At 57.9% G+C, this 16,026-nt stretch overlaps 2 protein-coding genes across 10 annotated transcripts in view; one reads left to right on the forward strand and one right to left on the reverse strand.

Moving 5' to 3' along the window:
- The window catches only part of ADISSP (adipose secreted signaling protein), a 21,323-nt gene extending 18,148 nt beyond the window's left edge, over window positions 1-3,175 (forward strand). For all 4 annotated transcript variants that reach the window (XM_056813841.1, XM_056813831.1, XM_056813836.1 and 1 more), the window contains 2 exons: window positions 1,590-1,712; window positions 2,288-3,175. In XM_056813841.1, the coding sequence (XP_056669819.1) occupies window positions 1,590-1,712; window positions 2,288-2,388 (224 nt within the window). In that variant the 3' untranslated portion in view covers window positions 2,389-3,175. The remainder of the gene's footprint in view (window positions 1-1,589; window positions 1,713-2,287) is intronic.
- Window positions 3,176-3,921: 746 nt separating this feature from the next.
- Window positions 3,922-16,026, reverse strand: part of HSPA12B (heat shock protein family A (Hsp70) member 12B) — a 45,369-nt gene continuing 33,264 nt past the window's right edge. For all 6 annotated transcript variants that reach the window (XM_056813799.1, XM_056813819.1, XM_056813821.1 and 3 more), the window contains 5 exons: window positions 9,494-9,580; window positions 8,757-8,861; window positions 8,218-8,476; window positions 7,523-7,626; window positions 3,922-6,350 (listed from right to left, as the gene is read on the reverse strand). In XM_056813799.1, the coding sequence (XP_056669777.1) occupies window positions 5,710-6,350; window positions 7,523-7,626; window positions 8,218-8,476; window positions 8,757-8,861; window positions 9,494-9,580 (1,196 nt within the window). In that variant the 3' untranslated portion in view covers window positions 3,922-5,709. The remainder of the gene's footprint in view (window positions 6,351-7,522; window positions 7,627-8,217; window positions 8,477-8,756; window positions 8,862-9,493; window positions 9,581-16,026) is intronic.

Consider the following 16,026-nt stretch of genomic DNA (forward strand, 5'->3'; position numbering starts at 1 on the left):
TCCCCTTACCTCATGGCCTCGTGCCTTCTGGGGGCTGGGCAGGAGCAGAGGGTCGGGTGCCAGGGAGCCAGCACAGTGCGGGGGCAGTGCCCGGGCACCTTCCAGCGGGCGGGCACCCTTGGCCCGAAGGGAGACCAGAGCCTGCCCGCCCCCGGCTGTCCCTGCTGCCGAGACAGACAAACCTCGCGTCCGAGCATCCAGCCCGTGTTGGAGCCCTTGCTTGGCGGGGAGCTCACTCCCCGACTCATGAGGCAGGCCCTTGTGATGCTGCACAGTTCCAGCTGGTTTTTACTTGCGATTTTTATCCGTATCTTTTCTTTAAAAAAACAAACCGCCCCACCTTCTGTTTCGGAATCCGTGCTGCTATTGGTTCCAAGGCAGAAGGGGCGAGGGCTAAGGCCGTGGACTCCAGGGTCCGAGCCCCCGGCCAGATCGGAGCCCCGGCCCCTCCTGCCAGCTGTCGGCGCTGACCATCTCCTGACGCGCATGCGTGGAACACAGCCACAGGCCAGCTCGCCTCCGAGTGTTACGAGGAGACGGTTCTCCAACGAGGTGGCAGACTTTCACCGAGGACAGTGGGGGGCCCGCTGCCTGCACCCCCTTCGTGCCGATGCCCCTTGTTTCGGGGGGTGAAGATCAAGGAAGTCTGGCGCGCACAGACGTGCAGTTGGGACAAACAGGGAGGAACGAATCACAAGCTTCACTGCGGGAATGGCTTCAGCCTCACAGACCCCCTGAAAAGGGTCTTGGGGACCTCCAGAGGTCATTGAACCCCACTTAGAACTGTGGGGTCACCCCTCGCCCCCCGGTGCATCAGGGATGATGGAAGATTGCCAAAAGCCTGACCCAGGCTCCTTCCCCCGAAGCGCTGCGGCTGCGTCCTTCCTCCTTGGCCAGTCTGAGCCTGGCTCGTTGCTCCCCCGGGGTGCCTGCCTTCACTGGAACCCCCCCGGGGCCCCCGAAGACCCAGGCAAACACGGATGAGCCGCTTTGCCTCATTTCTTCTTGATGAACTCCTCCTGGGTCCTAGCAGCTGCCACCAGGCTAAGGTCTAGCAGATCCTCTGCTTAATGATCTCTGCGGGCAGACCCTGCTCTGAGGCCGTCATTCCTTATTCTTGGGGAGCCCCTGATCCGATGGGCAGCCATCCTCTATTCTTGGGGAGCCCCTGACCTGGTGAGGAGTCATGTCCTGCCCTCGGAGCCTCTGTGGGCCCCCTGAGGATGGCTCAAGATGGACTTGAGGCCGGGGGCTCACCCCGGAGTCCCCCGGTCAGACCCTGCTTGGGCAGTCTGGTCTGAGGTTCTCCCTGGCAGTGCCTGCTGCAGTCGGAGCTGTTCCTGAAGGGGGGCCAGGGGGCGATTCCCGTCTCTACCTCCCCCCCCCCCCCGTCCGTCCTGCCGCATCTCTGACCTCCCTTGCACCCCGCCCCCCTTCCCCCCCTCCCCAGGAGGCCCTCGGTGGCCCTCGGCCCTGGTAAGGGACCAGCCGGCCCCGGGGAGGGGGACAGTGACCTCGTGAACCCTCATGGCGGGGGTGCCGCCTCGGCCGCTGATGGCGGGGCCCCCCGACCCTCCTCTTTTCCACAGGCTTCTGCGTGAAGTGCGAGTACATCGCCCACAAGGAAGGGGTGCTCAAGGAGGAGCTGGTGCTGGCCTGCGAGACCAACGACGGCGTGTCCGTGCGCGTGGTGCTGCAGGCCAGAGTCATGGGTAAGGGGCGTGGGGGGCCCCGCCTTTAGCTCCCTCCCGGCTCGCCCAGGGTCACCCAGCGAGGACAGAGGGCCTGGGGATCCGCGGCCCAGGAGCGCGGGGGCCGTCGGCTTCAGCCCTTGCTCCTGCCCATAAACCGAGGCCCATCTCCGGCCAGGACTGGGACCCAGAGCCCGGGAGCCGCGGACGAGCTCTGCGTCTTCCCTCCTGTGCCCCCCGGGGTCCCCGGAACGTGGGGAGGAGGAAGAACTTCCCCGATGCCTCCAGGCCTCGTGCGCTTTAGCTCGGCCGGGAGGCTTGGACCGCGGAGAGACCTCCTTGGCTCCATCCCGCTCATTTGGTAGATGAGTAAACTGAGGCTCCTGCTGCAGAAGCGACTCGCCCAGGCTCACACGCCCCGCTGCCAGCTCTTGGAGCTGGATTTGAACCCGGGCTCTTGCCCCCCTGCACGTGGTGGCCACTAACTGGTCGTGTGCTAGCCGAGTCCCTGTAGGATGATTTGGAGAAGGACATGGGATCTGGCCCCAGAGGGCAGAGCCCGGCCTTCACGGCACCCCTCCGTCTCCTGTTTGCAGACCGGCACCACGGCACCCCGATGCTGCTGGACGGCGTGCGCTGCATGGGCGCAGAGCTGGAGTACGACTCGGAGCAGAGCGACTGGCGTGGCTTCGACTAAGATCCTCCCTCCCGCCCCCTCGGCCCCGGCTCCTTCCCTGACCCCCTCCCCAGGGAGCGGCCCCCGGACCCAACGCTTTGCTGCTTGGAAGGGGCCGGGGCCAGGCCGGGGAGGGAGCTGCCCCAGCCAGGGGGAGCACGGGCGAGGACCCCCACCCCTTCGGCCTTAAACTCTACCCAGAAGTGTCTCGGTCTGTCGCCTGCTGCTTGCAGGGCCGGCGTCGGGTGGGTAGGTGGAGAGAGGGATCCGGGCATCCCCCGCGTCCTCCCCTCTGTCCTGGCTCAGGCCGGATGGACATCTGTCCCCTCCGGGAGAGGAGAGGCTCCTTTGTTGGGGGGTGGGGAGCCCCAACCCCCCAGCCTGAGGGTCGCCTTCCGGGCGTGTGTGGGAGGATTTGGGGGAGCAGGCTCTGATGCTTTGGGACCCTGGGGTGCCCCCATTGTCCTGCCCACTGCCCTCTTGTCCCAAGCCGTCTCCCACCCTGTGAGGTCCTTGCCTCTGCCCCAAGCCCGATTCCTAAGCCATAGCTGGAGGAGAGATGGCCGCCCTCCAGGCTTGCACCTGCCTTTAGCGTCGCTCCTGCTCTAGTCCATTTGCTGCTTTAGCCGTTCACCCCCATCACTGCCCTGGGGGGCCGGGCCGTGGGAGGAGGCTGGGCACAGCAGGGGCACGTCCTGCCCCAGCCTCCGCCATGCGTGCCCGTGTGTGCGTGCCTGTCCTGTGTGTGTCGTTTTTTAAAAGTCGTGTTGGGGTGAAAGCCCAAAGGAATAAAGAGACCGCGGAGACAGCCCCGATTCCTGGATTTTGTCTGAGGGGAGTGGGCAAAGGGGTTCGCCGTCCTGATATGCCTCCCCCTCCCCCTCAGGAGCCTTTCTGGAGGCAGCAGCTCTCGTCAGATCCTCGCTTGGCGTTTGAGGGTCAAGAGCTGGACTTCCTGGGTGCCTTTGGCCCAGCCTCTTGCCCCATCATCTCTGCTTTCCCCTCCCGAAAGTGAGATGCTCGCCTTGGGGAAGCTGGGGGTGTGGGGGGGGCGCATCCCCGTGCCTCAGTTTACCCATAGGTAGAAGGGAGTGCGTGTGAAAGTGGAAGGCTTGATGGTGGCCCAAGGCCCTTTCTGGTTCTAAATCGGCTCGTGTGTGATCCCCGGCCAGCGGATTCTGATTTGGGGATTGGTGGCTGTGAGTGCTGGAGGGCTTCCCTTTGCTGCCCTTCCCTGTATTGTTGCTCCTCGGAATTGTTAGGAAGTGTCTTTAGCAAAGCCTCGCAGCCGCTGCTTCCTGGCTCCCTCCACAAAACATCACTGGGATGCCTTCCCGGAGCCCCCGCAGCACCGCCTTGTTGGACCGTTGGATGGAGGACATCTTGGAGCCATGACTAATTGGACTGTCCCCCAAACCCTCAGTGTCCTCCCCAGACTGCCCCCTCTTCCCATAACACTAGGGGCCTGGAGATGCCAGATGGACAGACCAATCCCGGGGGGCTGCCGGTGGTCCCCAACACCCTCCTCCTCGCCCTGATAAGACCATCATGACCTTAGGCATAAAAGCTTTATTGAGACAGGCTTTCTCCGACAGCAAACTCGGAGCCCCCTCCCCAGAGAATGGCCTCCTTCCTCTGGCAGGGGAGGGGATCTGTTGGACCCCAGAAGGTTGTAGCCCCAAGGGCTGTAGGGTTTGGGCGATTCATGGAGGGGATGACCAGTCCCTCCGAGGCTCGAGTGACCCGCTTCTCCCTGAGGCCCAGTTAAGTGACTGGGTTAGTAACATTGCCCCTCTCTGAAAGGGGACCCAGGATGGCCTCGTCTCTACACTACGGTCTCCCTGCTAGTATTGCTACCCCTGCCAATAACCCAACCGCTCTGATGATTCCTCTGGCCACTGGTGGAGCTGGGATCCCGTCGTGTAGCAGTTCCTGGATTGTTGCACTCCCAGTCCATCCATGACTTCACCCTGTGGGATCTTCCGTGTCTTGCCATGGGTTGGCCAAAGGTCCAGCCAACGTGGGAGGAAGCATTTGTGTCTGGACGTTCAGCGGTGACCGGGTCCATCCGCTGTCCTTCCTTCAGGCCCTGTGACTGCCCGGTGGTACACCCCCTTCATAAACATCCCCAAACGAAGTCTTGGCAGGAGGTCATCCGGGAGGTCTTCGTTGCAAAATGGCGCACGCAGCCTACTCGCGGCCTCCGCCTGGTGTCGCCCAGGGCTCGTCCTTCTCCGGAGTCTCCAGACGTCGAGTCTGTGCCGAGATGGTGGAAAGACGATTCCAAAACAGCCATCCCAGCTGCTTGTCCATCTTGAGGAGGCTCCGAGGCCCACTCGTGGTACGCGCGTCGACCACTTCGCTTTTCCTGTATGGATCGTGTGGCCGGAATCGTCCTCACGAGGGATTCTCGGTGGTTACCCTGCGAGTAACTTGACTCGTTCTGCCCCTGCCAGTAACGCGCTAGCCTGACAACACGGCCCTCACCAGCCACGTCCCCGCTAGTGAGACCCGAGCGTGACTCCCTTCCCCGCTTGTTGCTGCCGTCTCCCACCGTGTCCAGACACCCCCCTCGGAGAACGGGTGCCCTTCAGACCCCCGAGGAGGCCCTTATTGGTCTCCACATCCTCGGCCCCTTTTGGTGTCCTTGGCCTGCCTCCGTTGGTCCTTCTGGCTTCTGTCGCCAGCTTGGGGGGAGGCCCTCGGCTGGGGGTTCGGCCTGATGAGTCGGGGAAGGTAGGAAGAGACGTGCTCCGAGGAGTCCTTTGTCCGCCCAGGGCTGGAGTGCAGACTGTCTCCTTGGCCCAGGCTCCAGGCTCTAGAGGGAGTCCGATTTTACCCGCACCCATCCCCCACTAGTGGGACGGAGGTGCTTAGGGGAGGGTGGAGTGGGAGAAGGGCTGGAATCTGCCCCGGGTGACCCCCAGGCCTGGGGCTCGGCCTGTAGTTCCGGTGGACTAGACGCCCCCTTCTAGCTTCTGCGAGCGTGGTGGGGAGAAGGCGGCTCTCGTCCACCCCTTTTCCATGGGCAGCAGGAGAAGCCAGTGCCGTTCTGGCTGAGCCCTGGCCCCCTCCCCCGCCTGACCCTAACCCGCTTGGCGGTCAGCGTGGGGCGGGCCTCCCTGAAGAGGGAGGGAGGGGGAGCGGGGTCAGCCCAGCGAGAGGTGGCAGAGGAACCCAACCGAGGAAGGTGGCTCTCCCGGTGCCCCGGGCCGTGGAATGAGGGAGTCTGAGGAGGGAATGGAAGGATGGGCTGGACAGAGGAGGGTCCGAGGGAAAGGAGGGCAAATGCGGAGCCTGGAGCCTGGGGGAGAGATGGGGAGGGAGCCACAGCCCGGGCCCTCAGTTGGAGAGGAAGTCAATGGAGGCTCGCACAGTCCGGGAGGTGCTGACGTCCACAGCGGTGACCTTGATCTCGGTGTCGCCGAACTGCATGGAGGCCCGGATCTCGCGGCGGGCGGGAGCGGCCCCCGGAGCGGTGGGCGCCAGCTCGAGGCTGATGGCCCCGCACTTGCGCACGCCGGGGTCCGTGATGTAGCGCACGTCCTCGGCCGCACAGCAGTAAATGTTAATGAGGATGCGGTGCTGGCCGGGCCGCGCCGGGCAGTAGCTACGCTGGACCACCTCCCCCAGGGCCACCGACTGGTCGGCCGCCACGAATCGCTCGAAGACGTCGGTGCACCAGCTCTTGCCGTCCTTGACCAGCAGCTTCTCGGGGGGGTGGCGGCCGGCCACGAACTTGTTGAGGACCCCGACGCCGTAGGTGAGCGGGGAGCGGCGCACTCGGACCACGCCGGGGTCCAGGCCGAACAGCACGGCGCCCTTCAGGATGGTCAGACCCACGTCCTGAGGGATGATGACCCGGAGGCCTCGGCCGCCAAAGGCCTCCTGCACCGCGTGCTGCAGCACGGCCGACTCCGCGAAGCCCCCCACGAGGAACAGAAACTTCACCCCCTGCACCTCCGGGCGGGCCAGCAGCTCATCTGGGGGGAAGCGAAAGGCTATGAGACCCGGAGCTCCTGCTACCCCTCCCCCCCGGCTGGGCAAGCACGACCGGGACCCAAGAGGCAGCAGCAGTGGCCTTCCAGAGCAGGGACTCCGGCCCTCTGGGATCACCCTCTGCTTAGCCCTCGGGATGATTGTGAAAAGCTGGCCTGTCCTGGCTTCTCCAGTTCTCCCTCCCCGAGTGGGCGCGTCCAGAGAAGTGATCACCCTTAACTGGCCCAGTGAAGGCACTCGAAGACGAGTAAGGTAGAATGTCAGGGCTGGAGGGAGCCTAGAACAGGGACTGTCAGGGCTGGAGGGAGCCTAGAACGGGGAATGTCAGAGCTAGAGGGAGCCTAGAACGGGGAATGTTAGCTGAGTCAGAACAGAATGTCAGAGCTGCTGGAGGGAGCCTAGAACAGGGAATGTCAGGGCTGGAGGGAGCCTAGAATGGGGAATGTCAGCTGAAAGAGAACAGAATGTCAGGGCTGGAGGGAGCCTAGAACGGGGAATGTCAGCTGAGTCAGAACAGAATGTCAGAGCTGCTGGAGGGAGCCTAGAACAGGGAATGTCAGGGCTGGAGGGAGCCTAGAACAGGGAATGTCAGCTTAAAGAGTCAGAACAGAATGTCAGGGATGGAGGGAGCTTAGAATGGGGAATGTCAGCTGAAAGAGAACAGAATGTCAGAGCTGGAGGAAGCGTAGAATGGGGAATATCAGAACTGGAGGGAGCCTAGAACAGGGACTGTCAGCTGAAAGAGTCTCAGAACAGAATGTCAGAGCTGGAGGGAGCCTAGAATGGGGAATGTCAGGGCTGGAGGGAGCCTAGAACGGGGAATGTTGGGACTGGAGGGGTCTTAGAACACAGAATATTTAAAGCTGGGGGGGGGGGGTGTCTTAGCACAGACTCGGGAGTAGAAGGACTCGGACCTCAGAGAAGGGATCGTCCCCTTCATCATGATCTAGATCAGACCAGACCCAGAGAGTAGGGAAATGACTTGTCCAGGGTCAAATGGCTGTGAAATCCAGGTTTTCTGCATTCCCAAGTCAGTACTTTTACGCCTCACTACCACTGACTTTTGTTCGGGGCCAAATCAAATCCCTGTTCTGATCCACGTTCTGGAGGCTCCCCATTCCTTTCCCTTCTCTGGAGCCCCAGGAGCTGCCCTCACCAATGTGCCTGATGATCTGGCTCACGGTGGGCTGGAAGAGTTCGTTCATGGCTTCGCAGGACATCCTCAGCATCCCCTGGGAGGACCACTTCACGAAGTTCACGCTGTGGGGGAAGGGGACAGAGTGAGCCCCGGGGAGCCGCTTCCTTTGCCTCTGAGGCAGATGGCGTCTAGAGGAGTGTGTACGGGAGGGATCGGCTCCCAGAAAGGCCATCCTACAGTCTGAGTCACCCCGACCCAGGTGACCAGAGCGCGTCTCCTCTCTAGCTGTGGGCGCGTCTCCCCGAGTGAGTCTCCCCTCTAGCTGGGGGCGCGCGTCCCCAAGAGAGTCTCCTCTAGCCGGAGCGCATCTCCCCTCTAGTCGGGGGCGCACGTCTCCCCTCTAGTCGGGGGCGCGTCTCCCCTCTAGCCGGGAGAGTGTCTCCCCGAGTGAGTCTCCCCTCTAGCTGGGGGCGCGCGTCCCGGAGTGAGTCTCCCCTCTAGCCGGAGCGCATCTCCCCTTTAGCCGGGGGCGTGTCTCTCCTCTAGCCGGGAGAGTGTCTCCCCGAGTGAGTCTCCCCTCTAGCTGGGGGCGCGCGTCCCCGAGAGAGTCTCTCCTCTAGCCGAAGCGCATCTCCCCTCTAGTCGGGGGCGTGTCTCTCCTCTAGCCCGGAGCGCGTCTCCCCGCCCCCCCTTCCGTGGCGCCCGGCTCCCACCTGCTCTTGCGCAGGGCCGTCTCCACGTTGTGCCCCCGCTGTTTGCGGTAGAAGTCGATGAAGGAGAAGGGCAGGGAGATGTTGAGGGGGCTGGCTCGGTGGGGCCCGGCTGTCCGCTTCCGGGCTTCGAAGGCGATGGTCAGGTCCACCCACGCCGCCGGGCGCTTGGTTTTGAAGGTGGCGATGAAGTCGTCGCTGAAGATTCTGCCCAGAAGCTGCTCAAAGGCCAGGTCCACCCCCACTGCGCCGTACGGGCCCCCTGAGAAAGGGGGAGGGAAGCCCGGAGGAGGCCGTCACCGGCGCCATCCTGAGGCTCCCCGGAAACAGACTCCCTTCGTCAAGCCTCCCCGCTCCTTCCTCCATGCTGACCCGCCGGGCCTCTCCTCAACAGACGGCGCTGGCTCCCCAGCGGTCTGACGCGGTCTGTCCGTTCTGTTACACGCGTGCTGCTCGCACACCTATGTGCGTCTCCACAAGGGCGCCATCCCACCCCCGAGATCTTCCAGGAGGGAAGAGAGGCCCAGGGACGGGGCTCCTACCTGAGGCCTTGTAGAGCTCCTTGAGGGTCCCCAAGGGCTGCTCGATCTGGTGCACGGTCAGGTCCACGGTGCCGCCCCCGCAGTCTGCCACGATGTAGCGGTCACCTGCGGGAAGGGAGGGCCCGGCCGGTCACCCACGGCCTTACCTGTGGACTTGCGCACCGAAGCCAGCGCCATGTTGTTCCTCTCTCCAGCCCTCCACGAGGCCCCCTTGAAGGCTCCCCCCTTCCTTATTTCCTCTCTTCCAAGACCCCCGCTCCCACCCGCCATCGGGCTTTGCGGTACAAACTCCTCTGCAGCCTCTCTCCAGACCTCTTCCCTGGGTCCCTGCCTGGGTCCACGTGCCCGTCTTTCTGCCCTCTAGAAAGTCACTCCTCCCCCCCCCCCCCCCCCTCGCTGGGCGAGTCTCTGGGGCTGGGCTTGTGGACTTTGGGGCTGCCAGGCCTGGACTCCGAGGGGCTCCCCCGGGGGATGGAGGGGTGAGGACCGGGCTGCAGGGCCAGGAGGGAGTAGGACCGCCCCCTGGAGGAGAGACGGAAGGGAGGGGAGACTCGGTCTGTCTTTCTCAGCCAGTCTGGGCTTTGGAGAATGTTTGTGGAGCTGCGCTGAACGGAGTGGCCACGCGTGTCTGCTGGCGTGGGCCCGTGGGTGTTCACGTGTGCTTCTGACCGGCCCAGGGACCTCCCCCCCCCCCCCCCCCCCCCCCCCACGGCCCGGCCCCAGACGTCTCCTCCTACCTGCCTGCATCTCTGCCCACAGTTCTCCAACGCCCGACTCCACCAGGAAGGTTCGGCTGTGTCGAGATCTTCGGAGTTGTTCCCTGGCTGGGAGGAAGGGGCACAAAGTGAAGGGGAGCCCTGGCTTACCCGCTCCCCAATCCCATCCTCCAGGAACCCTCTCGCCTAGATCTTGACGTGCCCTTCCTTAGTGGCGGAGGATGAGGCAGGAACGTCTCCTTTCTCTTATGGGACATGCATGGTGTTTCCAAAAAGAGGTCGATAAGTCCCCTGCCTAAGTTAAAGGAATGAAGGGCAAATGGTGGAATATCCGACCCCAGAGCCAGCCTGGAGTAGAAAATAGCAGGAGGCTTATTGATTTAGAGCTCGAAGGGACCTCTGAGATAGTTAATGCACAGATGAGGAAACTGAGGCCAGCAGGGTAACTGACTTTCCCGAAGTCGTGTAGCTATTAAGTATCTGAGGCTAGATTCAAACTCTCTTCCCCAGCATCTTCCAAATGGACTATGCAGGCATGAGCTGGGAGGCTATGGAAAAGGGTTAAAAAGACCCAGAAAGACGCAGTCACTTCCCTAGTCATGATTCCAGAGTTCAGTATCTGGAGGGGCTCAAATGGATTGCACAGCGCCCTCATTCACCTCTGAGTGGGCTGGCCTGGGAAGATTAGTCCCACAGCCTGTTGGAAATCCCTTCCCTGAATACTGACTGCCCCCCCCCCCAATCTGGTTAAGGCTCTTCCCACCCACACCTCATCTCTTCCCAAGCCCTGCCCCTCCCCAGCTCGCCCCATCTCTTTGGGTATCTATTCCTGCAGCTCCCAAGAACACGGGTTGGATCGGAGCCCTCTAACTGCCTCACACCTGGGCTTCCCTTTAGGTGGACAAACCTGCCATGTTTCCTCCTCAATGGGGGAACAAGATGGCCTGTGAGGAGACCCTGCAAACTCCCCCGAGACACCTGGTCCTGGTGTCTGTTAGGCAGCAAGTCAACATTGGGCTCCCTTTTCTGTTCCTAAGAGGCTGCTCTGGCCAGGTTGGCCTCAGCCCCAAGGGCCCAACTTCATGGGATGTTCTAAGGAAAGAGCTCCATAAACAGGAATTTTGTAGAATCCATACATGTATATATATGTAGATAGATAGTTGGATAGATGGATGGATGGATGGATGGATAGGTGGGTGAATGGATGATGAATGGATGGATGGATGGAAGGATAGATGGATGGATGGATGGATGGGTGAATGGATGATGAATGGATGGATGGATGTGTGGATGGATGGATGGATGGGTGGATGGATGGATGGGTGGATGGATGGGTGAATGGATGGATGGGTGGGTGGATGGATAGATGGATGGATGGATGGGTGGGTGAGTGGGTGGATGGGTGGGTGAATGGATGGATGGGTGAATGGGTGGATGGATGGATGGATGGATGGGTGGATGGATAGATGGATGGGTGAATAGATGGATGGGTGGGTGGATGGATAGATGGATGGATGGGTAAATGGATGGATGGGTGAGTGGGTGGATGGGTAGATGGACAGATGGGTGCATGGGTGGATGGGTAGGTGAATGGATGGATGAGTGCATGGGTGGATGGGTGGATGGATGGGTGGATGAATGGATGGATAGGTGTATGGATGGATAGATGGGGGAAGCTAGGTGGTACAGAGGATAGAGGCTCTAGACCTAGAGTCAGGAAGACTCATTTTCATGAGTTCAACTCTGGCTTCAAACACTTGGTTAGATGTATGACCCTGGGCAAGTTACAACCCTTTTTGCCTCAGTTTTCTCAATCTATAAAATGAGCTGGAGAAGGAAATGGCAAATCACGCCAGGTTCTTTGCCAAGAAAACTCCAAATAGGGTCACAAAATCTGACCTCAGATACTACCTGTAGCTGTATGACTTCAGGCAAGTCACTTTACCCTATTTGTCTCAGTTTCTTTTTTTTTTTTTTTAAACCCTTACCTTCTGTCTTGGAGTCAATACTGGGTATTGGCTCCAAGGCAGAAGATTGGTAAGGGCTAGGCAATGGGGGTCAAGTGACTTGCCCAGGGTCACACAGCTGGGAAGTGGCTGAGGCCAGATTTGAACCTAAGACCTCCCGTCTCTAGGGCTGGCTCTCAATCCACTGAGCTACCCAGCTGCCCCCTCAGTTTCTTTATCTGTAAAATGAGCTAGAAAAGCAAATGGCTAACCAATCCAGCATCTTTGCCAAGAAAACCCCAAAAGGGGTCATGAAGAGTCAGACATGATTGAAAAATGAACAACTACATAGACAGGTGATAGGCAGACGATGGATCACTACTGGCTAGACAGGTAGACAAGTAAATAGATGATAGGTATATTGCCTGGAGCAATGATTTCACTGATCTAGGGAGTCCCCATTAAGGAATCTCCCCACACAAACCAGATGGAATCTGGACAAATGGGATGGAATCAGGGAAAGCCCCCTCATGGGGGGTGGGGATCAGTAAAGACTTCTCGAAGAAGTGGAGCTTGAACTGAGATTTGCAGGAAGCCCAAGAAGGTGGGCCTCAGGCAGAGGAGGAAGGAGAGAGAGTTGGAGACTTGGGGGACAGCCGGGGACCCCAGCCAGAGCTGGGAGATGGTGGGTCTTGCTTGAGGCCAGAGCCGCTGGTTAGCACAGAGTGGGGCATGAGGTGTGACAAGGCTGGAAAGGATCGGGCTATGGAGGAAAACCTACAGGACTGCAGAGGGAACCAAGAGGTAATGAAAATAATGAGGTCATTTTCCCCTCATCCAAGCTTTGGAAATGGATCCATGGCTCCCACTTAAGAATCTTGTTCTAGAGAGCTTCCTGGGGCCCTGTCATTTTCCAGGGTCACACAGTCCCAGAAAACATCAGAATATGGATTTGAATCCAGGTCTTCCTGGGCTGGAGGCTGGTTCTTCATTTATTCTCCATGGCGTGTCTCGGAGGAGTTATATTTTTAGGAATAGGAAGTCAGCTTGGTAGGCATTACCCAGTAGGGCCAGCAGGGGGAGCAGGGGAGCTGAACTGCTCACTAGGACAACCAGCAGCATCCCGACAGAAAAGGCAAAAGCTTAGGTAGGGCAAAGGACTTTGGGGATTCCTTCCAGGCTCCTGGTTTCACAGGAGAGGAGCTGAAATAAGTTGCTGAAGGCCCTCCAGCTTGTTAGGGGCAGAGGTGGGACCTGAAACCAGGCTCCTCCCAAACCTCTATCTGGTGAGTTGGGGGGATCAACCCCCCCAAAAGCCTCCACGACTGGAGAGAGGCAATGGAAAAGTCTGCCATGGACTGGAGTCTCTGGGGGTGAAGCTTTGCTCCATTTTAGATGGGTCCGGAAATGGTCCCTGCCCTCTCCCTCCCCTGGGAATCCCCACACCCAGAATCCAAACAGGTGGAGTTGGGGGAGGGCTCAGACCCCCCCCCCCCAGGCTGCTCCCCTCCCCCAACCCTAGTGGCTCTGTGCCCGCTCCTAGGGGAAGAGCGCTAGACTTGGGGGTCAATGGCCGGCTTCCCAGCCCTGCCACCTGACTGTTCTAATAACAGTCATCGTCCGATGTAATACAGACATGGCACTTTGCGGGGTGGAGAGCTCTCTCTGTGGACTATCTCCCTGGATCCTGGCCACAGCCTCTGAGGCAGGTCAGGCAAGATGCCATCCCCATTTGACAGACAAGGAAACTGAGGCTTGGAGAGCTTGACTTGCCCTGTGTCACTAAGTCTCAGTTTCCCCCTCTGTCAAAGGAGGATAAAAATAGCTGGGTTACCTACCCCACCATCAAGGATGACGTAAGGAGCAGATGAGAAAGTGTTTACAGAGTTGTTTTTCACTCATTCGTGGCTCCACTTGGGGTTTTCTTGGCAAGTATACTGGAGTGGTGTGCCATTTTTATAGATGAGGAAACTGAGGCAAACAGGGTTAAATGACTCACATCAGAGTCACACAGAAAGTATCTGAGGCCAAATTTGGACTCAGCCTTCCGGAGACTCCAGACTTGGCTCTCTATTCACTGTGCCATCTAGCTGTCCCCTGTTATCCCAGCAGCAAGATCACAAATAGCTCTGGATTTGAAGTCAAAGAATCTGGATTCAAATCCTGCTTCTATCACCATTCGTGTGACTGGGCAGCTCACCTCCCTTTCTCTGTCTTTCTGTGGAATGTGGCTTCAGCTTTTGCAGAATAAAGGGGACCTCAGGGGCCCCTTCCAGGGCAAACGTCTGGAAATGCCAGTCGCCAAGCCTAATGAAGCCTCCCTCCTTTGGGAATGCCAGGCTTTACCCCTGAGATCATCTTTTCTCCTTGAGTTGTCAGCCACCGGATGCTGTCCATTCTCCCCGCAAAACCACTGTTTCCTCATCTCTATTTCCACTGCCGCCCACCATCCCAGTCCAGCTGGCCACTTTCTCCCTAGATGATGTGGGCTGTGGCTTCCTGCCTCGAGGTCTCCCTCCTCCCTCCATCCCAAGGGAGTATTTTCTGGACTCCCTTTGCCCGTCTCACCGCCGATCAAAAACCTTCAAGAGTTTTATAAAGGATGGAGAGTTCTGGACCAGGCGCAAACTTCTTCCTGTTGGGATCCAGCATTCCAGGACCCCAACGACCAAACTAGAGTGATATTATCTCAGGAAGTGCCTCGTTTTTCTCTTGGGGACTCTTGCCCAGTGTCTGGCTGTCAGTCAATCAATCAACATTTATTTAGTGTTTACTTTGTGCCAGGCACACAGTAGGTCCTTAATAAATGCCTGTTGAACTGTATTGTTGAATACCAGTGGGGTCCTCTTCACTGGGAGTCTTTGAGCAAAGTTCAGATGACCTTGATCAAGTCACATTGTAAGGTATGGCGTGGACCAGATGGCCACGACAGCCCATGTCTGCTCCAGATGGGTGAGCCTTTTCTCCGATGCCCTTTAAAAAAGCATGCTTATTCTCACCTCCACATCTTTGCTTAGGCTGTACCCCATGCCTGGAGTGTCCTCCCCCTTTTTTCTTCAGAATCTTTCCAGGCTCAGCTCAGGCTTCCTCACTCACAGAAAGCATTTCCTAACTCTTCCAGCCCTCATAGATTCCTTCCTCTCCTGATTCCTCACTAGTATGTTCTGGCAGTCGGCTTGGAAGGCTCTTTGCTAGACTGGGAGCTGCCTGTGGCCTGGTTCTGTAGCTTCTCTTTTTCCTGTTTTCCCCACAGGTCTCAGTTACAGAACCAGGTGCACAGGAAGGAGACATGGAGTTAAGCTCTTCTAGATTTGAACAGAATCCTGGGCAAGATCCTCATCGGCTCTTACACTGTGGGGAGGAGTCATAGGATCAGAGATTTAGAGCTGGAAGGGACTACAGAGACCTCTAATCCAACCTCCCTGTTTTACAAATAAGAAAAACTGAGGCAGAAGCCAAGTGATTTATCTAAGGTCACACAGAGAGTAAGTGGAAGAGGCTGAATTTGAACTCAGCTCCTCTGTCTCCAAATCCATCACCCTTTATGCTGTGCAAGGCTGCTGGGGTTGGGGGTGGGCTGGCCATTTCCCAGGCACTTAGCCCTTAAGGGTGACTTCTTGGGAATGGAATAGTTCAAGGAAGAATGTCACAACTTTGTCCTGAAATCCTCTTGTGACTATTCCCCCCCCCCCCCCCACCATGATACTGCAGGCTCTGTAATAAAAAACCATTTGATATTATCTCCACTGATGCTTGTCTGGACATCTGGGTCACCCCTATCTTCCCCATCAGACCAGGAGAGGGATTGTGGTTTCCCAGAATCACAGAATTTGAGTTTTGGAAGGGCCCTTAAAGGCTATCTAGTTCAACCACCTCATTTTACAGGTGAGGAAACTGAGGCAGAGGTTAGGTAAATTGAAGTCTTGCCCCTCTTCCAGATGGCAGTCTATCAAATACATCAAAATTACTATTGATGGCCTCATCCCCTCCCACTAAGTTCTTTTTTCTACTTCCTTTAACTGATCCTGGTATGACAAGGTCCACCTGTCCACTAGCGGCCCCCTCCTCCTAAACATTTAAATAAGTGCCCAGGCTATCCAAACCCACTCCTCCCAGGCCTCTGCTCCTGACTAGGGACTTCTCTACTTTGGCTCTCTCTTCCTTCCTTTCAGACCCCTTTTATGTGTTTCTCTATCTATCTATCTATCTATCTATCTATCTATCTATCTATCTATCTATCTATCTATCTATCTATCTATCTATCTATCTATCTATCTATCTATCTATGTATCTATCTATCTGTCTGTCTGTCTATCTATCTATCTATCTACCTACCTACTTACCTATCTGTCTAGTTCTTGCTCACTTTATCTACCTATCTTTCATTCCTTCTTTTCTCTCTCTTTCTTTCATCTGCTCATCTACCAATCTATCTGCCCTTCATCTATCCATCTATTTCTCATCTATCCATCCATCTATATCTATCCATTTATCTGTCACCTACCCATTATTCATCTTTATCTTTCCACTTATCTATCGTCTATCCAGTCATCCATCCATCTATATCCATTTATTCATCTATTCATTTTTCTTTCTAGTCTGTCCCTC

The sequence above is a fragment of the Monodelphis domestica genome, chromosome 1 (assembly GCF_027887165.1).
Source record: "Monodelphis domestica isolate mMonDom1 chromosome 1, mMonDom1.pri, whole genome shotgun sequence".
In the NCBI taxonomy this organism is placed as follows: domain Eukaryota; kingdom Metazoa; phylum Chordata; class Mammalia; order Didelphimorphia; family Didelphidae; genus Monodelphis; species Monodelphis domestica.